The sequence below is a fragment of the Carex rostrata genome, chromosome 18 (assembly GCF_964058835.1).
Source record: "Carex rostrata chromosome 18, lpCarRost1.2, whole genome shotgun sequence".
In the NCBI taxonomy this organism is placed as follows: domain Eukaryota; kingdom Viridiplantae; phylum Streptophyta; class Magnoliopsida; order Poales; family Cyperaceae; genus Carex; species Carex rostrata.
In genome coordinates this window covers 549,736-572,185 of record NC_135935.1, presented here as the reverse complement: position 1 = coordinate 572,185, position 22,450 = coordinate 549,736, and the positions used below count along the sequence as shown (strand labels likewise).

General features: G+C 34.2%; 2 protein-coding genes across 3 annotated transcripts; both read right to left on the bottom strand.

The window, feature by feature from the left end:
* Positions 1 to 1,247: 1,247 nt before the first annotated feature.
* LOC144569438 (uncharacterized) lies at positions 1,248 to 6,990 on the bottom strand. The gene is made up of 8 exons (XM_078319789.1): positions 6,844 to 6,990; positions 6,349 to 6,447; positions 5,474 to 5,590; positions 5,294 to 5,376; positions 4,820 to 4,981; positions 4,620 to 4,730; positions 2,971 to 3,037; positions 1,248 to 1,699 (listed from the first exon to the last, which is right to left on the bottom strand). Exons 3-8 carry the CDS (start codon positions 5,571 to 5,573, stop codon positions 1,434 to 1,436), a joined length of 789 nt encoding a protein of 262 aa, XP_078175915.1. The 5' UTR covers positions 5,574 to 5,590; positions 6,349 to 6,447; positions 6,844 to 6,990; the 3' UTR covers positions 1,248 to 1,433.
* Positions 6,991 to 13,162: 6,172 nt separating this feature from the next.
* On the bottom strand, positions 13,163 to 20,265 carry LOC144569460 (vacuolar-sorting receptor 6-like). 2 transcript variants are annotated; one of them, XM_078319822.1, is made up of 14 exons: positions 19,847 to 20,265; positions 16,791 to 17,265; positions 16,469 to 16,686; positions 16,011 to 16,099; positions 15,836 to 15,905; positions 15,614 to 15,697; positions 15,430 to 15,506; positions 15,209 to 15,290; positions 14,711 to 14,793; positions 14,422 to 14,485; positions 14,189 to 14,317; positions 13,859 to 13,962; positions 13,569 to 13,678; positions 13,163 to 13,458 (listed from the first exon to the last, which is right to left on the bottom strand). In XM_078319822.1, exons 1-13 carry the CDS (start codon positions 20,136 to 20,138, stop codon positions 13,577 to 13,579), a joined length of 1,869 nt encoding a protein of 622 aa, XP_078175948.1. In that variant the 5' UTR covers positions 20,139 to 20,265; the 3' UTR covers positions 13,163 to 13,458; positions 13,569 to 13,576. The 2 variants fall into 2 exon arrangements, with proteins under 2 accessions (XP_078175948.1, XP_078175949.1); XM_078319823.1 differs by having other exon boundaries at positions 13,246 to 13,452.
* Positions 20,266 to 22,450: the final 2,185 nt, after the last annotated feature.

Genomic DNA, 22,450 nt, shown 5'->3' with positions numbered 1-22,450 from the left:
ATATTAACACTGGATAATCTCAACAAAAGGAGCTGGGTTCTGGTAAATCAATGCTGTCTATGCAAGGCGCAGGCGGAGTCTACTAATCACCTATTTCAGAAAAACTCCTGTACCCTTCAGTAAAAAGCAAGGTTCTAAATAGCGATTATAGCGGCATAGCGGGAAGACAAAAAAAAAAAGCTATTGCGAATAGCATCGCTATAGCGGAAGCTATCACACATAGCGATTTTCCCTTTTCAAACTTTATATTCTATATTTCTAATAATTATTAACATAATCAATATTAAAGAATTGATGTAACAACTAAATGACAACTAATTTAAGTCTATATTTTTTATCAATTACGCAAGAAGGAAAAAAAATCTAAAAAGTAACATTATTTAATAGTTTACACTTCATGATATTACATATTATAATAGACAAAGAGCAATTAATTTTATAAGGTAAATGAAGTCAATATACATATTTAAACATTTTATAATTATAATAATAATCAAAATCAGCTTTCAATTGAAACGAACGATAATAATTTTACAAATGAATACTATAAAAAGAGTAATCAAAATGAAGAATTAGTATTTGAATATTTCTCGATATAGAATGATAAAATAAATCACAAATAAAAATAGAAGCATATAGTTTGGTTGAGTATACTTATCGTAGAAGACCATGTAGCATTAGAAATAAGAATAGAAATACAGAAGTTCATATAAATTGCAAAAAAAAAATCATGTAGCATAGCGGTAGCTATAGCGGGTCTCATATAGCGGTAATAGCGGTCAGCTATTATAGCTATAGCGGTCAGCTATTATAGCTATAGCGGTCATAGCTGAGTTAGCGCAATTTTATTTCATAGCTTAGCGTTTATGGTTTGGAAGAGCTATAGCTAGCTATTTAGAACCCCGGTAAAAAGTGGGGCATTGAGGCTCCTTCCCCAGCTGTCACAGTGTGATCGATTTGTAGGGGGACATTACATGCAGGCGCAATTATTATTTGGAGAGAGATGCAAGTGCATTTTTGCAAAGAGAGCTCAGACACAGGTTACAGGGAAAATCACAAATGAGGTTGGAAGTTGGTTTACCACTAATGATAATGAATATGAACATCAGATAATGTAGAGCTATGTTTCTGTTTTTTTATTTTTTTTCTTTCTTTTTCCTTTCTTCATTATTTTTTTTTTTACGTTCTTTCATGTAACTTGACACTACTTGTGTCCGCATCAATGAAATATGGAGGCTAGACTCCCATTTTTATCTTTCAAAAAAAAAAATTCTAAAATCATCTAAGTACATGCATAACTACAAAAGATGACAAATTCTCCTCAGCAATTTCAATCCATAACAGATAGTGAAAACCATCATAAAAAATAGCAACAAAAGTTTGCCAGAGGGTTATTAGAAAAAATAGCAAACAAAAAAGAAAAAAGTGTTGTGCTAAGCACTTGAAACTGCTGCTTTATTTTTGTGGCCCCACCTGGGTGTGACCTCTATAAGCTGATGTGGCATTAACTGCCTCTCCTTTCTTGTCAGCTTCTTGTAGTTACTAACCCTTAGTTTGGCAATTTTAGCCTCTTCTTCTGGTGTAATTTCCCTTACTATCACTGTAAGACGGCACTTCGGCCTTACCATCACACCACTTCTTCCTTTTGCATGGTAAGATATCCTCTTCAGATAGAGACCTTTGCCTACAAAGGCTTCATCTAAACAAAATAAAACAGATGTCATGTTAAAAATTATGGTAAACATAGCAAACAGGGTGCATGAGAAACTGGTATTCATTAACAAATGGAAAATTTTGTTTGTGCCCTGGCAAAAACTTTAATAATGTTGTACATACCACTAACAATAAGAAGTATCTAGTTGAACCCAATGGAATGCAGAAAATCACCTTATACTGCAAACAAAACATCAACACCTGCCCAGTTTTTAAGCCCAAAACAGAACCGATCTGAACTTTTCAAAAAAAAAAATTTCTTTTTGAGAATCTTGACAGCAGAACCTTCCAAATATTGATTGCCAACTGAAATGACCTCAGACAGCAATATCAAATGGTCAAAGCCTGGCCAACCTTAGACCTGGTCAACTTATAACATAAAGTTTGACCTGAGCTCCACCCAAATCTAACTCAGGGCAATGGAAAGAGAGGCAAACATGCCATTTGCCACCTTTAATTTATCTAGAGCAAATCACTGAGGACAGGTAATTTGGGCATCCGCAAGATCAAATGAATTGAAAGGAAGTTTTTCATGTGCAATCTTGCAACATGCTGCATTGTATACCAGAAACTACCCTCGTGGCAGACTGGTAGTGCATGAGGGGCAGCTTAGGTAGGATACCATGAAACTGAAACAAGAGATGCAAATGAAGCTTTTTATATTTTTAAAAGGGTGTGTACACAAGCTTTCCTCATATGCTTTAACCTGTTTCAAGTATATGTAATTTTTTAGGTTATATTTCAAGAATACAATGACAATGACGAATCTTCTATTCACAACTTACCATGGCTATGTATGGATTGTGAAATAGAAGTAGATGGATTAACAGCATAACTCTTATCCAATGTGAGGGTAAGGATAAGACCTATCCCTCAACTTTTCACTTTATCCATCCAAGCAATAATGCGTCTAACAGTTTTATATAAACATATTACATTTTAGGTACATATCAGACATATAACCGCTGCCATACTCCATATATACATAATATATAAACCTATTGAAGTATGGATAGTAGAAACAGAAAAATAATAAGCAATAGCAAATGTATTAAAAATTGAAATAACAGGGAGACCATAGAAAAAGAGAAGATATATCATCCATAAAGAAAAGAGGTAGTTTTTTTAACAAGAAATTTTAACAGCTGTTCGCAGTGATATTTCATTTATGTTAGGTTCATGCATGACAATTCAACAAGTTTTTATGGACACACAAGAAAACTCCTCAAAAACAAAAGGAAAAGACAAAAGACATACCAACAATAAGTCGATCGGGGTCGAGACCATGATTGTGAGAAGCATTGGCACGGGCTGAATGGATTACCTGATGAGGGTCAGAATTGAAGATCACAAGCATGGTTATTAGGTAACTGGTAATAGTAGCACAATACTTATCATATTCAATACTATATTAAACAGATATAGGTCCAGTTTATATATTTTGGTGTTATGTTTATTTTGTTCTTTTCAATTTTTACCGATATCAGTATATGACATCAAAATGATGTATGCCCAGAGGCGAAGCTAGTTCACTGCAGTGGGAACAGGCGGCGCGGCGATCAGCAGTAACATGCGACGGTGCGGCACTTGCCTACCCCTGAAAAAAAAAATCATTTGGACCGTGCCTTTTTATAAATTTGCCTACCCCAAATTATTAGGTTTGCCTACCCCAGAGCTCAGAACTCAAACCCAATAACCCAGAGCCCAGAAAAAAAAAAAATCTCAACCCTCCGCTACTGAGAGCAAAGAAAAACCACCGCACGAAGAAAAGTATCACCTCCGCCTGCTCATGCGCCTGCGCGAAGAAAAGAATCATCGTGCCGCACCGTCGCCTGTTACTGCTGATTGCCGCGCCGCCTGTTCCCACTTCCGCCTGTGCCCGCTAAGTAGCTAACCCTAGCCGCTTCTACTGTTGTTCGGTAAATCCCTTCCTCTGTATTCTAGCAGCTCGATTCTATTAAAATTGAGTATTGCTGCCTAGACTCTTTGAATTGCTGAAGCAATTTGAATTGTATATTGTTGGTCATAGTCTCATTTCGTGTGAGATTTTTGTGAAAATTGGCTGTCAATGGCTGAGATATTGACTTAAATTTTGATGATTATGATTCAGTGAGGTTGCTTATAACTTGATATTGAAAAAAATGAATATGTTCAAATCTGATTTGTGTATTGGTCTTAATCTCATTTTGTGTTAGATTTTTGTGAAAATTGGAGGTTAGTAGGTTACATTTTTGGTTGGAGAACATGAACAGTATTGAGATTTTGCTATGGTGAAAAAGGGTAGATTTTTTTTGTCTGAGGTTATTTGTCGAACCAAATCAATCTCTAATTTCAAGTATAAAAATGCTCACTTTTATATTTAATTTCATAATTTTTACAATTTATTTGCTATTTATTACACTAATGTACATAATGTAAGGGGCAAATTTGGTCATTTTGACAACCTGCTTTGTTATTTTTGCACAGAATAATGTACCAACTCCAAGTTGAGTGTTTTTAGTTTCTGAAATTCATAGACTTAAAGATATAGACGCTGGTGAAGTTTCATTATTTTTTGGATTTTCTAGGTGTGTCAAACAGTATGTTAAATGCAACACAGATTAAAAGTGCCAGAGGTACAATACCAGTATATACATTTTTAAAAGGTGAACTTCAAAACTTCAGTATTAATTGTAGAAAAATCAGAATGACATGAGGTTTGTACCTAAATGCTCATGTTTATGCTTAATTTTGAATTTTGATTAGGTTTTGGTTCCGGCTTCTAACAGAAGGTTGTTTTATACCTAAATGCTCATGTTTTTTTTTTTGCAACTATTTATATAGTTATGCTTGCCTACCCCTAACAAAATTCCTAGCTTCACCAATCGCCACTGTGTATGCCATACTAGCATGAGTTCATACACTACCTGGTATACTGTCTTTGCAGCTCGCTTCACAGTAACTTGCAGTTGCAAGAGTGCATCCTCTACTCGCATTCCTCGTACAAGTGCAGCCACCAAATTGAGTTTTTTTGGGCTCTAAAGGCACAGCAACAAAACAAGCATTACTATAAAAATAATAAGAAGTTAAATTCAATAACTGGCAATAAACTGATAAATTGTTTTACCATTCTGATTTCTTTTTTAATAGCTTGCACTCTTGAAGGCTTCATTGTACCCTCTTTTTTGCCAGTTTTCAGATCCTCTCCAGTTGGTGGGGTCAACGGAGAGGAGACTGGTACCATGTTTGTCTCTTCTGCAGCCAACAGATTTCTTGTGCTACAAATATTCTGTGTGTGTGTGTGAGAGAGAGAGACTCTTAACAATTAGTACCCCAAATATTTACTACGACAAACATTGACAATGGTGTTCTTGAATCGTTTCACCCAACAATGTGCCAAATATGCATATCCAACATCGCCCATTTGCAAATAATTCTCAAGATTTTAATGTCAGTAAAATATAAGAAATTTCAATTTAATGCCAAAAGCATATCAAATACAGTGCAATTTGCAACATAACCTTTCTTATAACTTCAAGGCTTCAATACTAGTGTCAAATTAACTAGACATTTTTTGTCAGCCAAGGAAAAAGTGTATTACAAATCGTTGGAGAAATTGATGGCAATCAGTTGTAGTTCGGCCAAAGGACAACGGGACTTTCCTTCCCAAGTTTGTGAGTTGTCCTGTTTAAACAAACACAAACGTTGTACATTAAACAAAAGAACTATATCCAGCAAAGAAAGGGAAATACACCACCTACGAAATTCAAAATGAATATACCTTGACATAAGAGTGACCTAACGCCTGCTTGGTGTTTTTGCTCAAAGCCAGTGCTGAGCTGGCGCATAACAGAATTCACACATCTTCGCCAAATCACCATGATTCCAATGTCAAAACCTAAGCATATATTCAATCATTAATAACTTAGGGTAAAGGAACTGTTACTTTGCTAGTAGAAACGGAGTTGAGGGCAATGGCGAAGCTAGGAATTTTGTTAGGGGTAGGCGTTCATATATAGTTGCAAAAAAAAAAAAAATGAACATAATATAAAATTACATCATCAATTAAAATAAACAAGAAGTCAAGATAATATAAATGAACATCAAAGGTTTCAATTAAGTCAAAAGTTTATAACAAATATTCTTTTACATATCAAAAAACAAGAAATATATTAATGCTACAAAATCAAGTCAATGGAGGGAGCATTGTTCTACGGGTCTTCATATTTTGAAATTATTGCATAATTCGTTCATCATCTACCTCATCAAACAACTCTTTCTCAACGTAAGTCAATGGAGGTTTGTGTGTTGGGTTCAGTTGGACCCAAGAAAAATAAAAAAAATAAAAATTTGGAGCTGCTATTTTTCTTGTTAGATTGGGTAATGAGGATATTCCAAAATTTGGGCAAGTTTTGGTTCAATGTTTGAAGCAGGTTAGAGCTGATTGGCAGAAACAATAGCAAACGCTTGTTAAAGTCTTATCCAGTGGGTAATTCCATCTCAGATCTTGGTTACCAGTATTAACTAGGCTGGTATAGGAGTGCGCATGTTGGTAGCAGAGCCATAGTGGTTCAATAAATTAAATAGCAAAAAAATCAATCTAGTTACATCTTGTTTTCCTTTTTGTATAAAGATCTTTTTCCATGACATTGTTACCTTGCCTGAAAAATAGGTCGTGCAATTATCCCGACTGTTGATAAGGGCTCCCAAACAGTAGTCTATGATCAGGTTTGTTTGTTTGTTTGTTTTCTTTTTCTGAAAATTAAGACAAGAATACAAATTAAAATTAAGACGAGAGCTATAGCAATGCACAAAAATAACAAGTGCTTAAACATCTTCTTCTTCAAAGTTCAAAGTTCAAGGTTATGATATGGAGATAGATCAAAATCACATTCACTGCTTCAATCCTTTTGAAGCCTTAATTAGTTAATTTCATACTACACATAAGCTATCTCTGACATAAGGCTTGTACTAATTTTAAACAGATGATTTCTGCCTTAATTTCTACATCAGGCATAACATCCTCCTCTTATGGTTATTGACAATTCTTTGTTCAGTATTGATCAAAATCCAAACAATTAAAACACACAAATCATGTAAACCCCGGTCTGCAAATTTACCACACAAAGACAACAGTAGAAGGGGATTTACCGAACAGCAGTAGAGGCGGCTAGGGCTAGCGGGCACAGGCGGGCTGCACAGGCGGAGGTGGGAACAGGTGGGCACAGGCGGCGCGGCGATCCTTCTTCTTCGCGCAGGCGGAGGCGACGGTCCTCCAACTTTTTTCTTTTTTCGTGTTTCGCCCCTGGCTGCTCTGGGAGGCGCAGGTTGAGACTTTGAGCATTTTTTCGGCTCTGGGTTCTGGGCTTTTGGTGGGCTTTGGGGTAGGCAAATCCACAAATTTGGAGTAGTCAAATTAAAAAATAGGCCCGGTTCAAAAAAGAAAACCTCAGGGTAAGCACTTGCTTACCCATGTTATTTGGGGTGTCAATTATACCTTCTAACCGATTACTCGATCGTATTTAATAAGACGGATATGGATAAGGTTATTTTTTTATTAACTTATTGGGTATATGTATGGGTATGGATAAATATCTTTTTCGTTAGTTAAACGAGTAAAGGATATTTTGTATTCGTTATCCTATAGGGTAATTATATAAAATATAGTAATATAATTGAGCAATAATCAGTGAGGACTTTTACTATTTGGTGTATTTTTTTTGTTGTAAGAAAAATATTTAAATATATTATTTTTATTTGCATGTCTTGTTCTTTAATTAAACAATTGAATTTTATCGAAAGATATATTCTTGTTTTTTAATTCTTTTGTTTTATAAAAATGCAATTTAGTTGAAATTAATTGCACATTTATTTTATTTTTATATTTTATTAGTAATGTCATTGCATTCATGCAAAATAAATGAATTTTGATGTTTTATTTGTAAAATATAATAAAATTAAGGGGGAATTTCACGTATATACCTCAAAAACTTTAAATTTACGTATCCCCCTCTAAATTTTAAAATTACATGTTCTTCCTCTAAACTTCAAAAAATAACATATTTACCTATTTTATTGTCTTTTGTATTAAAACTCATTCTGAATTTATAAAATACCCATTTTACCCAGTATAAAACGCCTCATCAAACTCAAATTTGAATATGAGGGTTCTTATATCGTCCGATCCCTACACATCGCAATAAGATCTGTGTGTGTTTGTTTCAAAATTCGTGCTAATCTAGCGGACACGGGTCTTAAAGCAATTTTGATCTGTGTACATTGCATTATGATATATGCACGTTGCTTCAATATCCGTGTGTGTTCACTTCAAGATCATGTTGACCTAGCACGTGCAAATCTTAAAGCAATTTGGACAGTAGAGGAACCTTTTAGATTCAAATTGAAGTCAGATGGAAGTTTTATGCTTTTTAATAAAAGGGTAAAATTGGTATTTATGAATTTAGAATGTGTTTTAATATAAAAGACAATAAAATGGGTAAATATGTGAGTTTTTGAAGTTTAGAGGGGGGGAATATGTAATTTTAAAATTTTAAGGGGGGCATATGTAATTTTGAAGTTTTTGAGGGTATATGTGAAATTCCTCCTAAAATTAATTATTATACTAGTATTATTCGTTATTTACCCACTACCGTTTCGTTACCCGATAATTTTAACGGATAAGGATATGGTAGGGTAATGTCAATTCTTAATGGGTAATGGTATAGTATGGATAAAGTCATTTTTAGTGGGTATGAGTACAAAAATGTTGGTCCCAAAGGCACCTAGAGGTGGGGTGAATAGGTCATTTTTAAATTTTAATCTAAGTTATAAAGTTCGATGGTGTCCTAAAGTTATTCTTGGCGAAAACTTAGAATAACTTTGTCCTAAACTAAAAGTATAAAATAAGTAAAGTAAAGAGTAGAGTTTAGAGACACTTGACACGAGAGTTGTTTACGGAGTTCAACACTAACGCCCACATCTCCGGGGCCCGTGACTTTCGAGATGGCGCGCCTTTCTTTACTCAATGAGAAAGGATTACAAAGTGGAACCAGTGAGCCCTTACAATCTTCTGGGAAGTCACACGGCCCGAACAAGGAGCACTAAAGGCTCAGGTTGGTCAATATGATTCGCGAGGACTCAAGGATTGCCGGGGTGAGGTAGTAAATGGGTTGATCACGCATGATCACTCTAAGAGTTGTGTAATTGATTGAATAAGCTTGAGATTGATTGTGAGTATTGAAGTTTAAACACACAAGCAACAATGGCTTTCTCTAAATTTGAAAATACGAAATATTGAAGTTAGGGGCGGCTAGAGTGTCAATCAAAACATTGGAATAGCTTCTATTTATAGAGAGTTGCCAAAAAGGAAGTAAGTGATCCCGACCGTTGTAACAGTTCATGGACCGTTACAACGGTAGGGTAGTTCGAACAGGTTTGGCTATGCAACGATAGAGGACCGTTGCAATGGTCCCCACAACGAAAATCCTCTGACTTGGTTTTCGATTGGGATCGCGTGAATTGATTTAATGCAGTGCAGTCATTTTTGCGACTTGATTTATTCCGTTGCAACGGTTCATGGACCGTTGCAATGGTAGGCCTCACTTTGTTCAGTCTCAAGCTTATTTTACCAATTTTACAGATTAATTGTCCTTAATCTTGAGTTATGCTTTTGTCATCCATACTCTTGTGCTTCATGACCACATCCTTGATGTTATATTGCAATTCATCCTCGGTGTGTATTTATTGTATCTCTAGTTGTCATGAACCTGCACATGTCTCAAGAAGGAAAACTGTAAAATGCAATTATGTATGTTTTGCAAATCCAGTCAAACGAGTAAGTCAAGGGCTCCAAAAGCCAACAGAAAATGCTTCCACCATACTCGTATTGTATCCATTGACACCCCTAGTAGAGGAGGTGGCTAGCGGGGGAATTTTTTTTATAAACCATAACTAAAAAATATATATATATATTTTTATGAGACCAACATGATTATTTTTTTTTACAAAAAACCATAAGTACTAAAATGTCATTTCAGTCCACCATTTTTTTCGGTGTCCGAGACTATCCGAGTTCCCCATGTAAACCCGAGACCAATCGGACCAACAGCCCAGACTGGTCCTAACCTACATTTGTTAGTATGTAATAAACTATAAGTCAATAATACGGTAATTTTATCATATATATTTTGTTCATGAATTGAATGATTAATCATTTTGTTGCCTTGAGTATTATTGCATTTATGAATCATTTCAAGTTCATGAGTGGATTTGTGAAACTTCATAATATAGATAATATATACTCTTAAAAGTCTCTAACTGAGGTAATTAGCAAGAACACTAATTAACTGTTCCAAGGTTAGTATGTGGATTAAAAGATAGTTAAGTTTTACAAACCATAGACAAGAGATGTCATTTTAATTACATAAATACATGTTCCAGTAACATGATATTTGACAAACCCCAAATGAAACATTAAATGGAATTGTGTTTGTGTCATTAATGCTTTCATTTAGTGTTAAGTTCTACAGTATGAGGTATTCATCTTTCCTACTAAGAGATGTGTATGTGTAAGTGTTATCTAACGCTGTCCGTAAAAAGCAACTATAACGGTAGCACTTCAGTATACATAACTTATGCTGAGGAAGAGATGGTCTACCAAAAGTACTATTGTCCCTCGTATTTCTATACGAGTAATAGTATCACTGTGCCCCTTGGTAGAGTTAGATTATCTGCATGCGATATGATAACAAGAGTAATCATATTTGATAATCTACTCAAGATCAAGAAAAGATTAAGTTTTCAATCATGACACACACCTACCTTGAAACTAATCTGATAGCTATGAAACAAAAGAATTAACACGAGTATTGTTTACTGGATCGTGATATTATACAGTACATCATCATCTGTGTAATTAGATGGTCATAATGCATTTTACCAGGTGCACATTATGATTTGTAGAAGTTAAAACAATTTTAATTCTATTGACCAACATAACACAGATCTTATCGGGTCACGCCGTATAGGAGCTAATCAAATAATCTTATTGATTAATTATAAATTGATTATTATTAATAATAAGATGGTTATAATATTATACGTGATATAATTAAATTATAAATGTCATGTAAAAATGACAAGCAAAAACAAAGGTTAATTTATAAGAGTATACGGTACGTTGTATAAAAGTTACCGAAATAACAACTGCAAGAAATATAATTGTTCAGAATAATTATATGAATATTAATTGAATTTGGGCCGAGGGTATTTTGGTCTTTTTATTTCATCCTTATCCATACATGTCATTATTCTTATCCACTGAGGACATTTTAGTTTTTTCACTTTGGAACCTCCTTACTATTCATGAGGTATTTTGATAATTTGACAATCCCAAATATGCCTATAAATAAGGGTGGAGGGGTAGAGAGAAAATCACTAATTTCTGAGTTCATACTGAATCGATTCGGTATTCTATTTTCTCTCTTTCTCTGTTTCTTCTCCAAATAGTGTTTCGGGTTAGAAAAGAAAGTTATACGTAATTCACGTATAATTTTGCGGGTTGTTGAATAGTGTTTGCAGAATTGGTGAATAGTATTTTCTCGAATTTCGAGGTATTTCTGTTTTTGCTTATTAGTGAATCGGAATAACTGTAGATTCGTGAATAGTGTTATTACGTCTTTTTGGTGAATAGTGTTTTTGCAAATACTGCAGTTTACGATATTTCTGGTAAGAGAAATAAACCGATCTCTGGTTAGTTCTGGTGGATAACTGATAGAGGCATCAAACATCTGGTGCTCCGAGGCGAGTCGGTATTCATTCCAATTGGAATTTTAAAACGAGGTATAAATGTTATATTAATTTATTTACTTGTTAAATAGATTTAATTTTCAGAAATCAATCAAGGAGTAGATCTTAAAGGATTAAAAGGGTCTTTGCAATGAAAGACTGGAAATGGACACTTTCGGTGGTCTTTCCGACATACCCCTTTTAATCCACGGCTTGAGTTAGAAATAAAATTTTTGTTTTACGGTTTTTCTGCGGCTTAAGTCTAACGGTATTTGGCAACTCCAAAACATAACAGCATTCGAGATCCAATCCACTTGGAGCCCAACCTCCCTTCAATACACCTCTCATTATCTGTATTCGCAATATTCCTACACCTATCCCCCAATACATATATCCTCAATACACATATCCTCAATACACGCCTCCTCGATACACCTACCCTTCTACCTACCCATACCATTATACTACTCTATCAGGCTATGGCAATCCACACCTGAACCTGGGGGCAGACACTAAGGCCCTAGAACCTCAGGCGAGGGTCCGGGATTCCACCGTCTCGCCCTACGCGAAACGCTCAACCTGTATTCCCTGAGACTCCGCAAGCCCTAACGAAAGGATACTAGGCTGAAACCTCATGCTTGACTTCGATTTGGAGGGAGCGGGAATGGAAGTCGGAGGTGGAGATGAGGGAGGCGATGGAGGACATGATAGAGATGATGGGGACGGGTTAGAAACAAGCGATACCTCATCTAACACGGACGAGGACGAATCAAAGACAGATAGTTCGAAGCCCACTTTAAGTCCGGAATACCTTAGACATTCTCATGATGAAAGGGGCTGATGTACCGAGCGCAGACCTTCTGCGACCTCGAGGAGAAATCGTAGAAGGGCGGCCCAGGTTTTTTTTTGTTTTTTTTGTTTTTGATTTTTGTCGGTTTGGATGGGCAATAGCGTCCCATTTTTTTTTCATTTTTTTCCTGGTTTGAGATGTGCAGGGATGCCATGACTTCTTCCCATGGGACAACCCAACCCAAGAAATGAAAAAAAAAAAGTCCCCAAGATTGAGGTGTGAAGAATTTTTCGTTTTCTGAGTTGGGTTATGTCATAACGTCCCACTTTTTTTTTCCTTGATTGGATCTGCATTCATCTTTCTCTTCTTAATTATTATAAATTGCCATATTTTTAAATGTATAACAAAATATATTTCGTTTTTTAATATTGTTAAAAAGGGAAATAAATCTACTGTTATTTCATTGGAATAATAGGTTCATGTTATTCTGATCCAAATCATTCAAAGTTTTTCATGTGTGAATCTCAATGAATAAACTTTTTCATGAACGAATCTCAATAAAGGTGAATAGTTGGTTGAAATAACAGAAATATTTTATTCCATTGGAATAACAGCAGATTTATTTCCAAACAAAAAGTACCACTTTACATTGAATGGCAGGTTCAAAATATATTTTGTGATAATAAAATTTTCTATTTTTCCTAAGCAGCTTCTAAAAAATGGACAATTTTCTTTTTTTTTGCTAAATATATGTTATGTGATTAAATAACAATGTGTCTTTGATCAGTGTCATCATAGTTGCAGTGAAGCTTGGGTGCTCACCCTTTTATAAAGACTATATGGAGATTAATAAAATAAGATTGGGTTATTGGAAAATATTCATTACGATATGAATTTTAAGAAATATAATAATTTAATTAGGATTAGTTCGTTGTAAATTACAAAGCGGATCATTGGTTACCAGAAGAAAGTTCGCAGTCCAGTCCTTCTGAATCGATAGAATGGTTCATTTATGTAAAAGGATTTGTATATCTATGCCAAAACCAATTCTAACAAAGCATAATTCTCATACAAGAATTAAAAATTTTCTTCTGTATACATTCTAAAATTTTGTAATTATGGTGAAGTGTACATGTGTACATATGTGTCGATCTGTTTGAAAAAAAATGCGATCCCCCCATCACCTGTTCCTACATTAAAAATAAAAACATATATTGTTAAAAATAAAAAGAAGTGTATCGTAATAACATCGATTCATTTTTAGTTAAATATGCGATGAGACTATAAATAATGGAAGTACCATGAAATTTATGCTTGTGCATCTTCTCGTATAGTGTTGATTTCTATGTTCTGGTTATCAATAGGCATGTATTGCGACATGATAGCCACGATCTCCGAGTCCATGTAAGACTTAAAATAGGAAAATGAAACACAAATTTAGTGAACAAAAATATTATAGCGGTGATTATATTTTCACTTTTTGATGACCACTTGTTTCTTGGATTGTTTTAGTTAATATTAATAGTTGATTTTGATATAGGGAACTATTGGATTATAATTAAGTATGGAATTGGTTTTTAAGGTACGAACCCGGAGTCGGTACTTGTAGTAAACAAATCCTCCTATGCCAAGACCGATCACGCAAGAGAGAACCAAGATTGTGAAAAACCATCCAACTGTGGACATGTTTTTTGCTGAAATTTAAAAGAGAGAAAGAAAACCAATTAACAAAAGTGGTTAATTAATATATTACTCCACACATACAGTATATAAATGCTCTACATTTATATTGCTGCTACTTTAATTACCCCCTGAATGACTTTATATAATATATTAAGTCAAACAAAAGCACTGTCGTGTTGTGGAGCAGAGATGTACCGGGGGCTGTTTTGGGTGATAAAAATATTTTTTTTTAATTACCTATGCAAGTATCTTCTCCTTTGATGTATATAAGGTTACCCTTGCACTTGCAGTCATACCCACCCCATGTATTCTTACAAGAACAGCCGTCACATTGACATGCTGTTTTCTCCTTGCATTCATCAATATCTGAAACACAATTATAGAAATCATTTTTAGTAATGCTAAAATTGCACTGTCCTGAGTACCTAAAATATTATTTTTATTGTCTTTTTTCTGTAATATTGAATTACCTACACATGTGTAACCATCACCGTCAAACCCAGATGGGCACTTGCACCCGTTCAAGTTTGATTCCTGTAAATAATAAGAAAAGAAACTACATAAGATAACTTCATGCCAGTCAAACTGGTACATGGTTGCTCAGTTGGATATATAAAGGAAAAATAAATTCCAAGATACTCTTTTGATTTAACGGCATTCTTTCTCTTTTTGTTTTTAGTTGAAGTGCTTAATTATGAACTTTCATGGTTTCTAAAAACGAAAATGTGTTATAATGAAATTGAGATTCAGGTGATGTACCGAGCAAGCAGAGATTGTTTTGCCATCTTTACTTTCAATCCAACAACCACCATTGTTCGCTGAACACCTTCCAGGTCCTACAGCTGAACACAAAATGATCATGTGTCATATGTTTTAGGAAAATAAAACAGGGTTACTGATCATTATATTAGTTTCACACTTTCACTTCTAAAAACAATCAGTGTAATTTTTCTATAGACTAGCACAGTTTATCATATAATATGACAACATAATACCACAAAATAAATAGATATATACTATTTTCTTAAATTGTGCATGTTCAATTTTTTTTATCGTATATGTATGAACTTGGATTTTTCAAGCACTATGGTTAATTCCCAGCTGGCATAAGGTCACAGGTTCGAAACCCGGAAGGGACAATCTTTTGTGGATATTAAATAGTTCGGTGGCATGACCTCCAACCTTTACTGAAAAAAAATTCCCAGCTGGCAGCCTGGCACCTACATCAAAGCCTCGCATCAAAATGTAGAAGTATACCTTTACATGAAGAGTATCCATCTCCTTCCCACTGTACTCCGCCAACCAAGGGGCATTTGCATATTCTTCCTCTATATGTATCCTAGAGAAAAATAAATTAATAACAATGAGCAGATAATTTTACAAAAAATCTTACATGTTATAAAAGGATAATTTGTGTATATGTACGCAATACCCCATAAATAAGATAATATGAAATGTTTAAAAATATTTTTTATTACATGGCAAGCAGTCACATTCAACTTCTCGTCCCTCCAACAACCGCCATCGTTATCAAGGCATTCATTTGTTTCCATATCTGGAATACAGAGAAAAGGACAAATTATCATTTTGCATTCAAATTATAGTTTTAAATCCAGCAAACATAGATAGGCAATTTTTTTTTTTTTGGAATATGTCAGAAACCTTGGGTTAGGCACACATGAGGTTCCGTTGACTCCTTAAATCCAGCACAAATAGCTTTAAGAATCGCTGTGCTCTCCAATTTTCCTATCACATGTAAGAAAAAGAATTTATGTCCATCATATATTAATTAAAAAAAGTTAAGTTAACATAGATTTTGTATAATGAAACTAGGAGTTTCACAATTAATTCTTAATTAAATAATTGAAATGGAAGCATTCAAACCTCGGTATTGGATGTTATTTATTACGATAGTAGGCAATATAGTTACATCACCGCGACCACCATGTCCGACCTACGATTGAAAGTAGCAATGTTATCTTATATAAGAAACATGCTTAAAAAGATGCATGATGCCAACTGCTAAGTACTCGAACAAAATATGTACTGGCTAACATACCTGAACAAGTTGTTCGGTTTTCATTATATCATTCTCTTTATCAGCATCTGGATCCCCCATGCATTCACCAATCTTGTCAAGTGGCAAACCTAATAATATGAAATTAGAATTAATGTGGAACCATAAAGTACTGGATGTTAAATTTTTGTGGCAAAATAATAATCATCAGTGAACAATAAAAAACACTGATACCAAATTAACATGCTTAAATTTTTGGTCTAAGAGTTCATACATTTTAATTTTACTATTGCCTTAACTTCTGTACTAATTACAGAGAAAAGGAAATTGTTGTCTTCAAGAAAACAAATTTGTTAGGCGACCTACATAGCAGTGTTTTGCAAAGTAGTCCTTGAACAAGTTAATGTGTCTACCATCTTAATTTTTAATTAATACTTTGTGTCTTTGTATCCTTAAAACCATGAAAACATAAAATTAACCCATAATTTATGCAAACTTACTGAGAGATTTGAGGACTTTCTCAGCACAATCCTTGCTGTACTTGTGGTTTTTCATTGAACACCTAATATGATAATCTGTGACAAAGTCCCACCAAACCCACGACCGTCCTAGTGAGTTTGCCACACGATGAACACATAACTGTCTCAAGTTTTCAATAACAACATCCTTCCCATCATATCCAGTGGCAAAATCTTGCTCAGGATCTGGTGCACAATACCTATTTTGAAAAAAAAGTTAGTTAATTTGAAATTTGATGTGGACTTCAATCAATTAGTGGTACAGAATTCTTTATTAGAAGACACACAAAAGCAAAGGACAAACCTTCCATTGTTGATACATTGAGACTTGCATTGCTTGCTTAGAAGAAATGCTTCCGGGCAGTACCAAGTGATATAATGCGGAGTGAATAATGTATACCCGCCTTTCTCAAGCAGCTGTGCATGACCTTTAAAATTCTTAACAAAATCCATCTGCTCATCGCACCGGGTCCCACACTCATCATTACTGTTTGTCCAAAACTCATACCCGACTCTCTCATCTGGATGCGGCATCGACTCTGTCCAGTCAATTTTCACAACAATTTCTTCATTGGATTTCTTGAGTTGCTTTTTCAAGGCTTCAGTGAACGCACGAGTGATGAAGGCAGATGGGATGGTGATATTTTCCACATAATCTGTCTCGAACGATTCTTCGGGTGTGTCCATGGTTAGGAGCGGCTCCTGGACATTGTCGCCTACAAGCACAGCTGCTGCACCAGCTTGTTGTGCATTCCATGATTTCAATGCAAAATAGCAGTCTGTGTGAAAAGTATATTAGATTATGGAGTAAAGGAAATAGTATGAGAAGTTGAATACCTTGCTCAGCTAAAAATAAAATTCATGAATCATGATACTCATGAACAGATGGTGGACGAGCTTGAAACAAATAAAATTACAAAAACACCATATTTTCCAGAATTATTGGAGAAGAGCTAAAATCTCATTTCTCAAATTTCATATTTTCCAGCATAAGTGAGAACTCTGCAAAAATTCAGTGTGACTTCGAATAAGTCTATGACAAGTGAGAATCATGTACGAATTTGATTTTGTGCATGGTTCCCACATACGAACAAAAATATGAGTCAATATATAGCGCTTTGATTGATAGACATGTTGGAATTAATTTCAATTAATTACAACATGTGTGGGCTTATATGTAATATAAATATATATTGAATAATAAACTGTCAAAATTAGACCCATTATGAAGTGATCAAATTAAGTATTATTTATCAGATTCAATATGTGTCATGAGAAGTGGGGTCTTTGATGTGTAGAATGCGTATTAATAATTTTATGATTTAGTGATGGTCTAAATTATATAAAGTTTGGTAATAATACAATTATGCTATTGGTCCCTAGGGAACACAATCAAATATGACAATGTTCCGTAAATAAAGAAATACCCAATAAGGCAAGTTCTGAATTCAGACCCACTAAGGATCCAATAAGATTGTTTAATTAATTAATTAATTAATTAAATAAAAGGCAACAGGCGCCTATTCATTTTGGTTAAAATGAAAGTGCGCTAATGGGAAAAAAGGGTCTTTATCCTTTTAATCAAATAGAGTCTGTATCCTTTTAATAAGACAGACGGATCTCTCTCTCTCTCTCTAGTTTCTCTCTCTACAAAACAGAGATTAATATAGAGTGGTTAAGGAGAAGATTTTCAGTTCAGAACTTGAATCGGGTGTCTCTCTTTGTACAGAAGAGAACGTTGCCGCTGCCGCCTCTCTCGCTCTCTCCATCAGACTTGAGAGGGATTACTTGGAAAGGAAAGACTTCTGGTGATCAACGGTGATTGTGCATCCTTGGAAGACCATGGCTACCGATCAAGGTAACTTTAAATTTCAGATTAGGGTTCACTAGAGAATCATGACAATTTAGGGTTTATATATGCAATATGGTTCTGCATAAAATTAATAAAACTAACAAGACAAGCCTGGAAGAAAAATACTTCGTACATGGGTCACTGTTGTCATAAATTTGTACAAAGTCACACCGAATTTGTACAGGGTTTACACTTATGGAGTTACGGATAAAAATATGAGGTGAAGTAGTGCGCTCTAATTGAGGGACGAGTTCGAAAGAAAAAAATGCCTCGAGCAATTGTTAACATCTCTCTTAGGGCCTGTTCGGCAGCCCAGTAGGAAATAGAAATGGATATAGGAATTGAAAATTTTGAACTGAATTTTACTGTTCACGTGGGGAAAAAAAAATTCAGTCTGAGTGAATTTTTTTTTCCCACATGAACAGTGCTTTCGGGATTACTGCCGAACAGGACCTTAAGGGATTATTTTTCCTAACCATGTTTTATTATTTTAGCACGCCGCATTTGAAACATTTACGCTGCAAATTGCCTTGTATATATGTCTACTAACCACTTCATCCAGTTAGAAATCAAGACATTGTTTACAAGTAAAAGTTTGAGTTGCTTGAAAGATTAGAGAAGAATAAATGGGGACCACAATCAAGAACTCTCCATTAGTTCAGAAAATTGAGATGTCCTTTGTAAACTAGTTAACTAACTAGTGCCACGTCAGGGATGATACTCTGCTTTGTTGGAACTTAAAAAAAAAAAAAAGGTTCGAAATTTATTGGGTAAAATTAACTCTCCAAAAATGTTAATTTATAGTTCGCATGCCTAAACTACTTACTATTCGATACATGAATAAAATAATCCGAATATATGAAACAGTAATAAAAAAAACACACACACACAAAGAAACAGAGTGTTGAGCTTAGTCAACGGTTGCATTTGAAGTTTTAAACGGGTGCAATAAGACAACAGGCATCAATTGGAATTATAAGAAACCAAAAATGCCTAATCAACATAGTTTTAGTTCATTTGAAGATATGACCTTGAATAACATTGAATTGCACGGGCATGCTGCCAAATAATACTCAAAGGTTGTTGATTGTTGCTTCAGTCCTTGGTAGATATAACATATTTAATTATTTCAAATCATAATACCAAAAGTAAATTGATTTTTATTGTTAAGTAGAAAGGAAATTGTATGAATTGAAAATATTTATTCTTGTGTGTTAAACTATGCTCTATGCTCGAATACAACAAAGGTCCTCATTTGGGAAAAAAAAAAAAAACTTAATATTTAAAAGTTAATTAGACGCGTTCGTGAAATGGTTATATGGGGGAGAAGTGGAGAACTCAAGGTCAACTTTGCTACAATCTCCAATTATCATTTTCTAAAGATCACAGGGGTAAAACATAAAAGTCGTGTATCGACACAAACAACTTAAATACTAAATTCAAAAAATAAATAAAACACAAAAGATAGAACAGATAAAGGGATCAAGATGAAGATATATATAACAAACCTCCACGATCAACGAGAAGAATCACTGCGCGGTTCGACTTTGATTTGAACTTTGTATCGAACTCATCGCAACCGTTCGTTTTCTTGTCTGGGTAAACTATGACACCTGTCAATGAGCCGCCGTAATTGGGAATGCCGTAATTGGCTATGGCAGCTTCCCTCTCTCCTGTTAGCTCCTCCGGAGAAATAACCCTGACGGTGTTCTTTTCAACTATGAATCGAGATGTGGCGGTTGAGACGATGGTCGCCAGAAGGAAACAGAGTAAGAGAGGAGTCAACTGCTTGTCCATCATTTAGAAGAAGAAGAAGAGGAGGATTTTAGAGCGAGAAAAGGAAGGATGCCTCCCGGGCAAGATGGGGGAGGCTAAATGAGGTAGTAGTTAGGATTTTTTTTTTTTTTTTTTCAACTTGTTTCAATTGCTATTTGAGAAGACTATCAAGCGAGGTCTTTTATTTTTCTAAAGGTTAATCGTCATTGTTGAGAGAGATAGGAGAGAGAAGACAGAGAGAGAGGTGACTTTGAGGTTACGACTTACGAGATGACAGAGGTGAAAGGGCCTCTGAGATATCTCAATTTTTGCGTGACCGATGTGTCCGGTGCCTATTCGAGGGGGCAGTATTATTTTAGCTTTGAGATTCGTGCAAAACTATTTAAACGGTTGAGAGATTCCAAAAAATCACGCAAAGTTTGAGATATCTCAGAGGATGCGAATTCGAGCAGCGAGGCGACTTATGAATTTCTGTGAATTTGGTTTCTCTTCGGTCTTGATTATTGCTGCAAATGATGTGTCATGTTTGTAATGTTATTAATGAGTTGATATCGGTGTTATATGACACTAACTATAAAATTAATTGGATAGACTTCAAATTACTAATTTAAACGGTTCAAACCGATTTGCTTTATGAGTGATGCGTTTACATCCAAATTTTTTATATTTTTTTAGTTATTTTAGTATCAAATCAAGCGGTCAAAAATGTTGAAAAATGAATGCATTAAAATGAATTTAAAAACTTCCACATTTGACCGCTTGACTTGATACTAAATAAATTCAAAAAATTATAAATTTTGCATGTAACACACAACTAATGAAATAGATGGATTTGAACAGTTTGAATTCACTGTTTAAAATCGATTTAATAGATTTTGAAGTTGGTGTTATATAGACTGTAATGAAACTTATGTCATACTAACCATACTCGTTATTAATGATTTCTCAATGAAACGGACATTTACATGCCTTATTTTTTTTTTAAAAAAGGTGATGTGTCATGTTGCTGGGCCATGGCCGCCAGGGTCGATTCACGGTGAATTAATTTTCTCATCCTCCATACTTTTTTTGCTGAAGTAGAAGGCAACGAAAATATTAAAGAAATTTCATTAAGAAGAAAAGTTGTTACATTGTGCTTTCCAACATAAGGAGGGATCAAGTTACAATAATTTTTTAGTTATAATAAATTATCATAACTATTTTATATGTTTTTAAAGTTCAAATTATTGATCCAAACCGTTAGATGTGATATCCACAATAAAATGTACTTGGAGACCAAATTTTACATTTTTTGGAATTTTTTTACTATTTATTAAGATGGGTACAAAATTCAAAGGTTTGAATTTAACTAGTTTTTGTACCCATCTTAATAAATAGTAAAAAAGTTCCAAAAAAATGTAAAATTTGGTCTCCAAGTACATTTTATTGTGGAGATCACATCTAACGGTTTGGATCGATGATTTGGACTTTAAAAACATATAAAATAGTTATGATAATTTATTATAACTAAAAAATTATTGTAACTTAATCCCTCCTCTTCCAACATACCTGGGTAGATAGTTTTGTCATCTATAAATTTTAAAAAATTAACTGTTGCTGAAAAGTATCTTACTATATAAAATTATCAATTGAATGGTGAAATTTTGTTACTCTGAATTTTTGTTTTCATCATGACATATAAAATTTAGAAAAAAATTTCAGTGTGCCCATCCAAACTTTTCAAATAGCCAATTTTTTCATAAATACACCATAATATCCATTAATTATGGAGATATTAGATATTATGGTGTATTTATGGAAAAATTGACTATTTGAAAAGTTTGGATTTGCACACCGGAAATTCTCTAAAATTTATAAGCTACGATGACTACCGTTTTCATCTCCAAATTTTCATTTCTTAGTTAAAGCTACTTTAATTTTCAAATAATAATAATAATTATTATTATTTTAGTATCCGCGCTACAGTACTCGTGCTACAGCATCCGCACTTAGAGAAATAATATATTATGGCCCCCACTAATTTTATAGTCTCAGCTAATTATTACTCTAAAATTCCAGCAACATCATTTCTCTATGGTCCCCACTAATTATATAGTTTCCCTTTTTACAATCCCCGCACTCATTCTCGTGTCAACATTTCTCTAACAAAAATAGTTGACTTCATAGGAATAAATACTTCAATGCATAGATATAAATACTTTCAGTACTTAGATATTAATACTTTCAGTGTCATATGTAAAAAATACTTAGATATGTATACATTCGTAGTTATAAATATTTGAGAAGATAAGATATTAACACTTAAAAAAATATTCATACTTTGATGCGTGACTTGT

Excerpts from the sequence above, each read along its gene's own strand:
- LOC144569460 (XM_078319822.1), bottom strand. The coding sequence starts at position 20,138 with ATGATGGACAAGCAGTTGACTCCTCTCTTACTCTGTTTCCTTCTGGCG. Across the intron at positions 15,698-15,835 it reads AAATAACATCCAATACCGAG|GAAAATTGGAGAGCACAGCG; the intron begins GTTTGAATGCTT and ends TACATGTGATAG. Across the intron at positions 14,318-14,421 it reads TGATGGTTACACATGTGTAG|ATATTGATGAATGCAAGGAG; the intron begins GTAATTCAATAT and ends ATTGTGTTTCAG.
- LOC144569438 (XM_078319789.1), bottom strand. The coding sequence starts at position 5,573 with ATGGTGATTTGGCGAAGATGTGTGAATTCTGTTATGCGCCAGCTCAGC. Across the intron at positions 5,377-5,473 it reads TAGGTCACTCTTATGTCAAG|GACAACTCACAAACTTGGGA; the intron begins GTATATTCATTT and ends TTGTTTAAACAG. Across the intron at positions 3,038-4,619 it reads CTGCAAAGACAGTATACCAG|GTAATCCATTCAGCCCGTGC; the intron begins GTAGTGTATGAA and ends GACCCTCATCAG.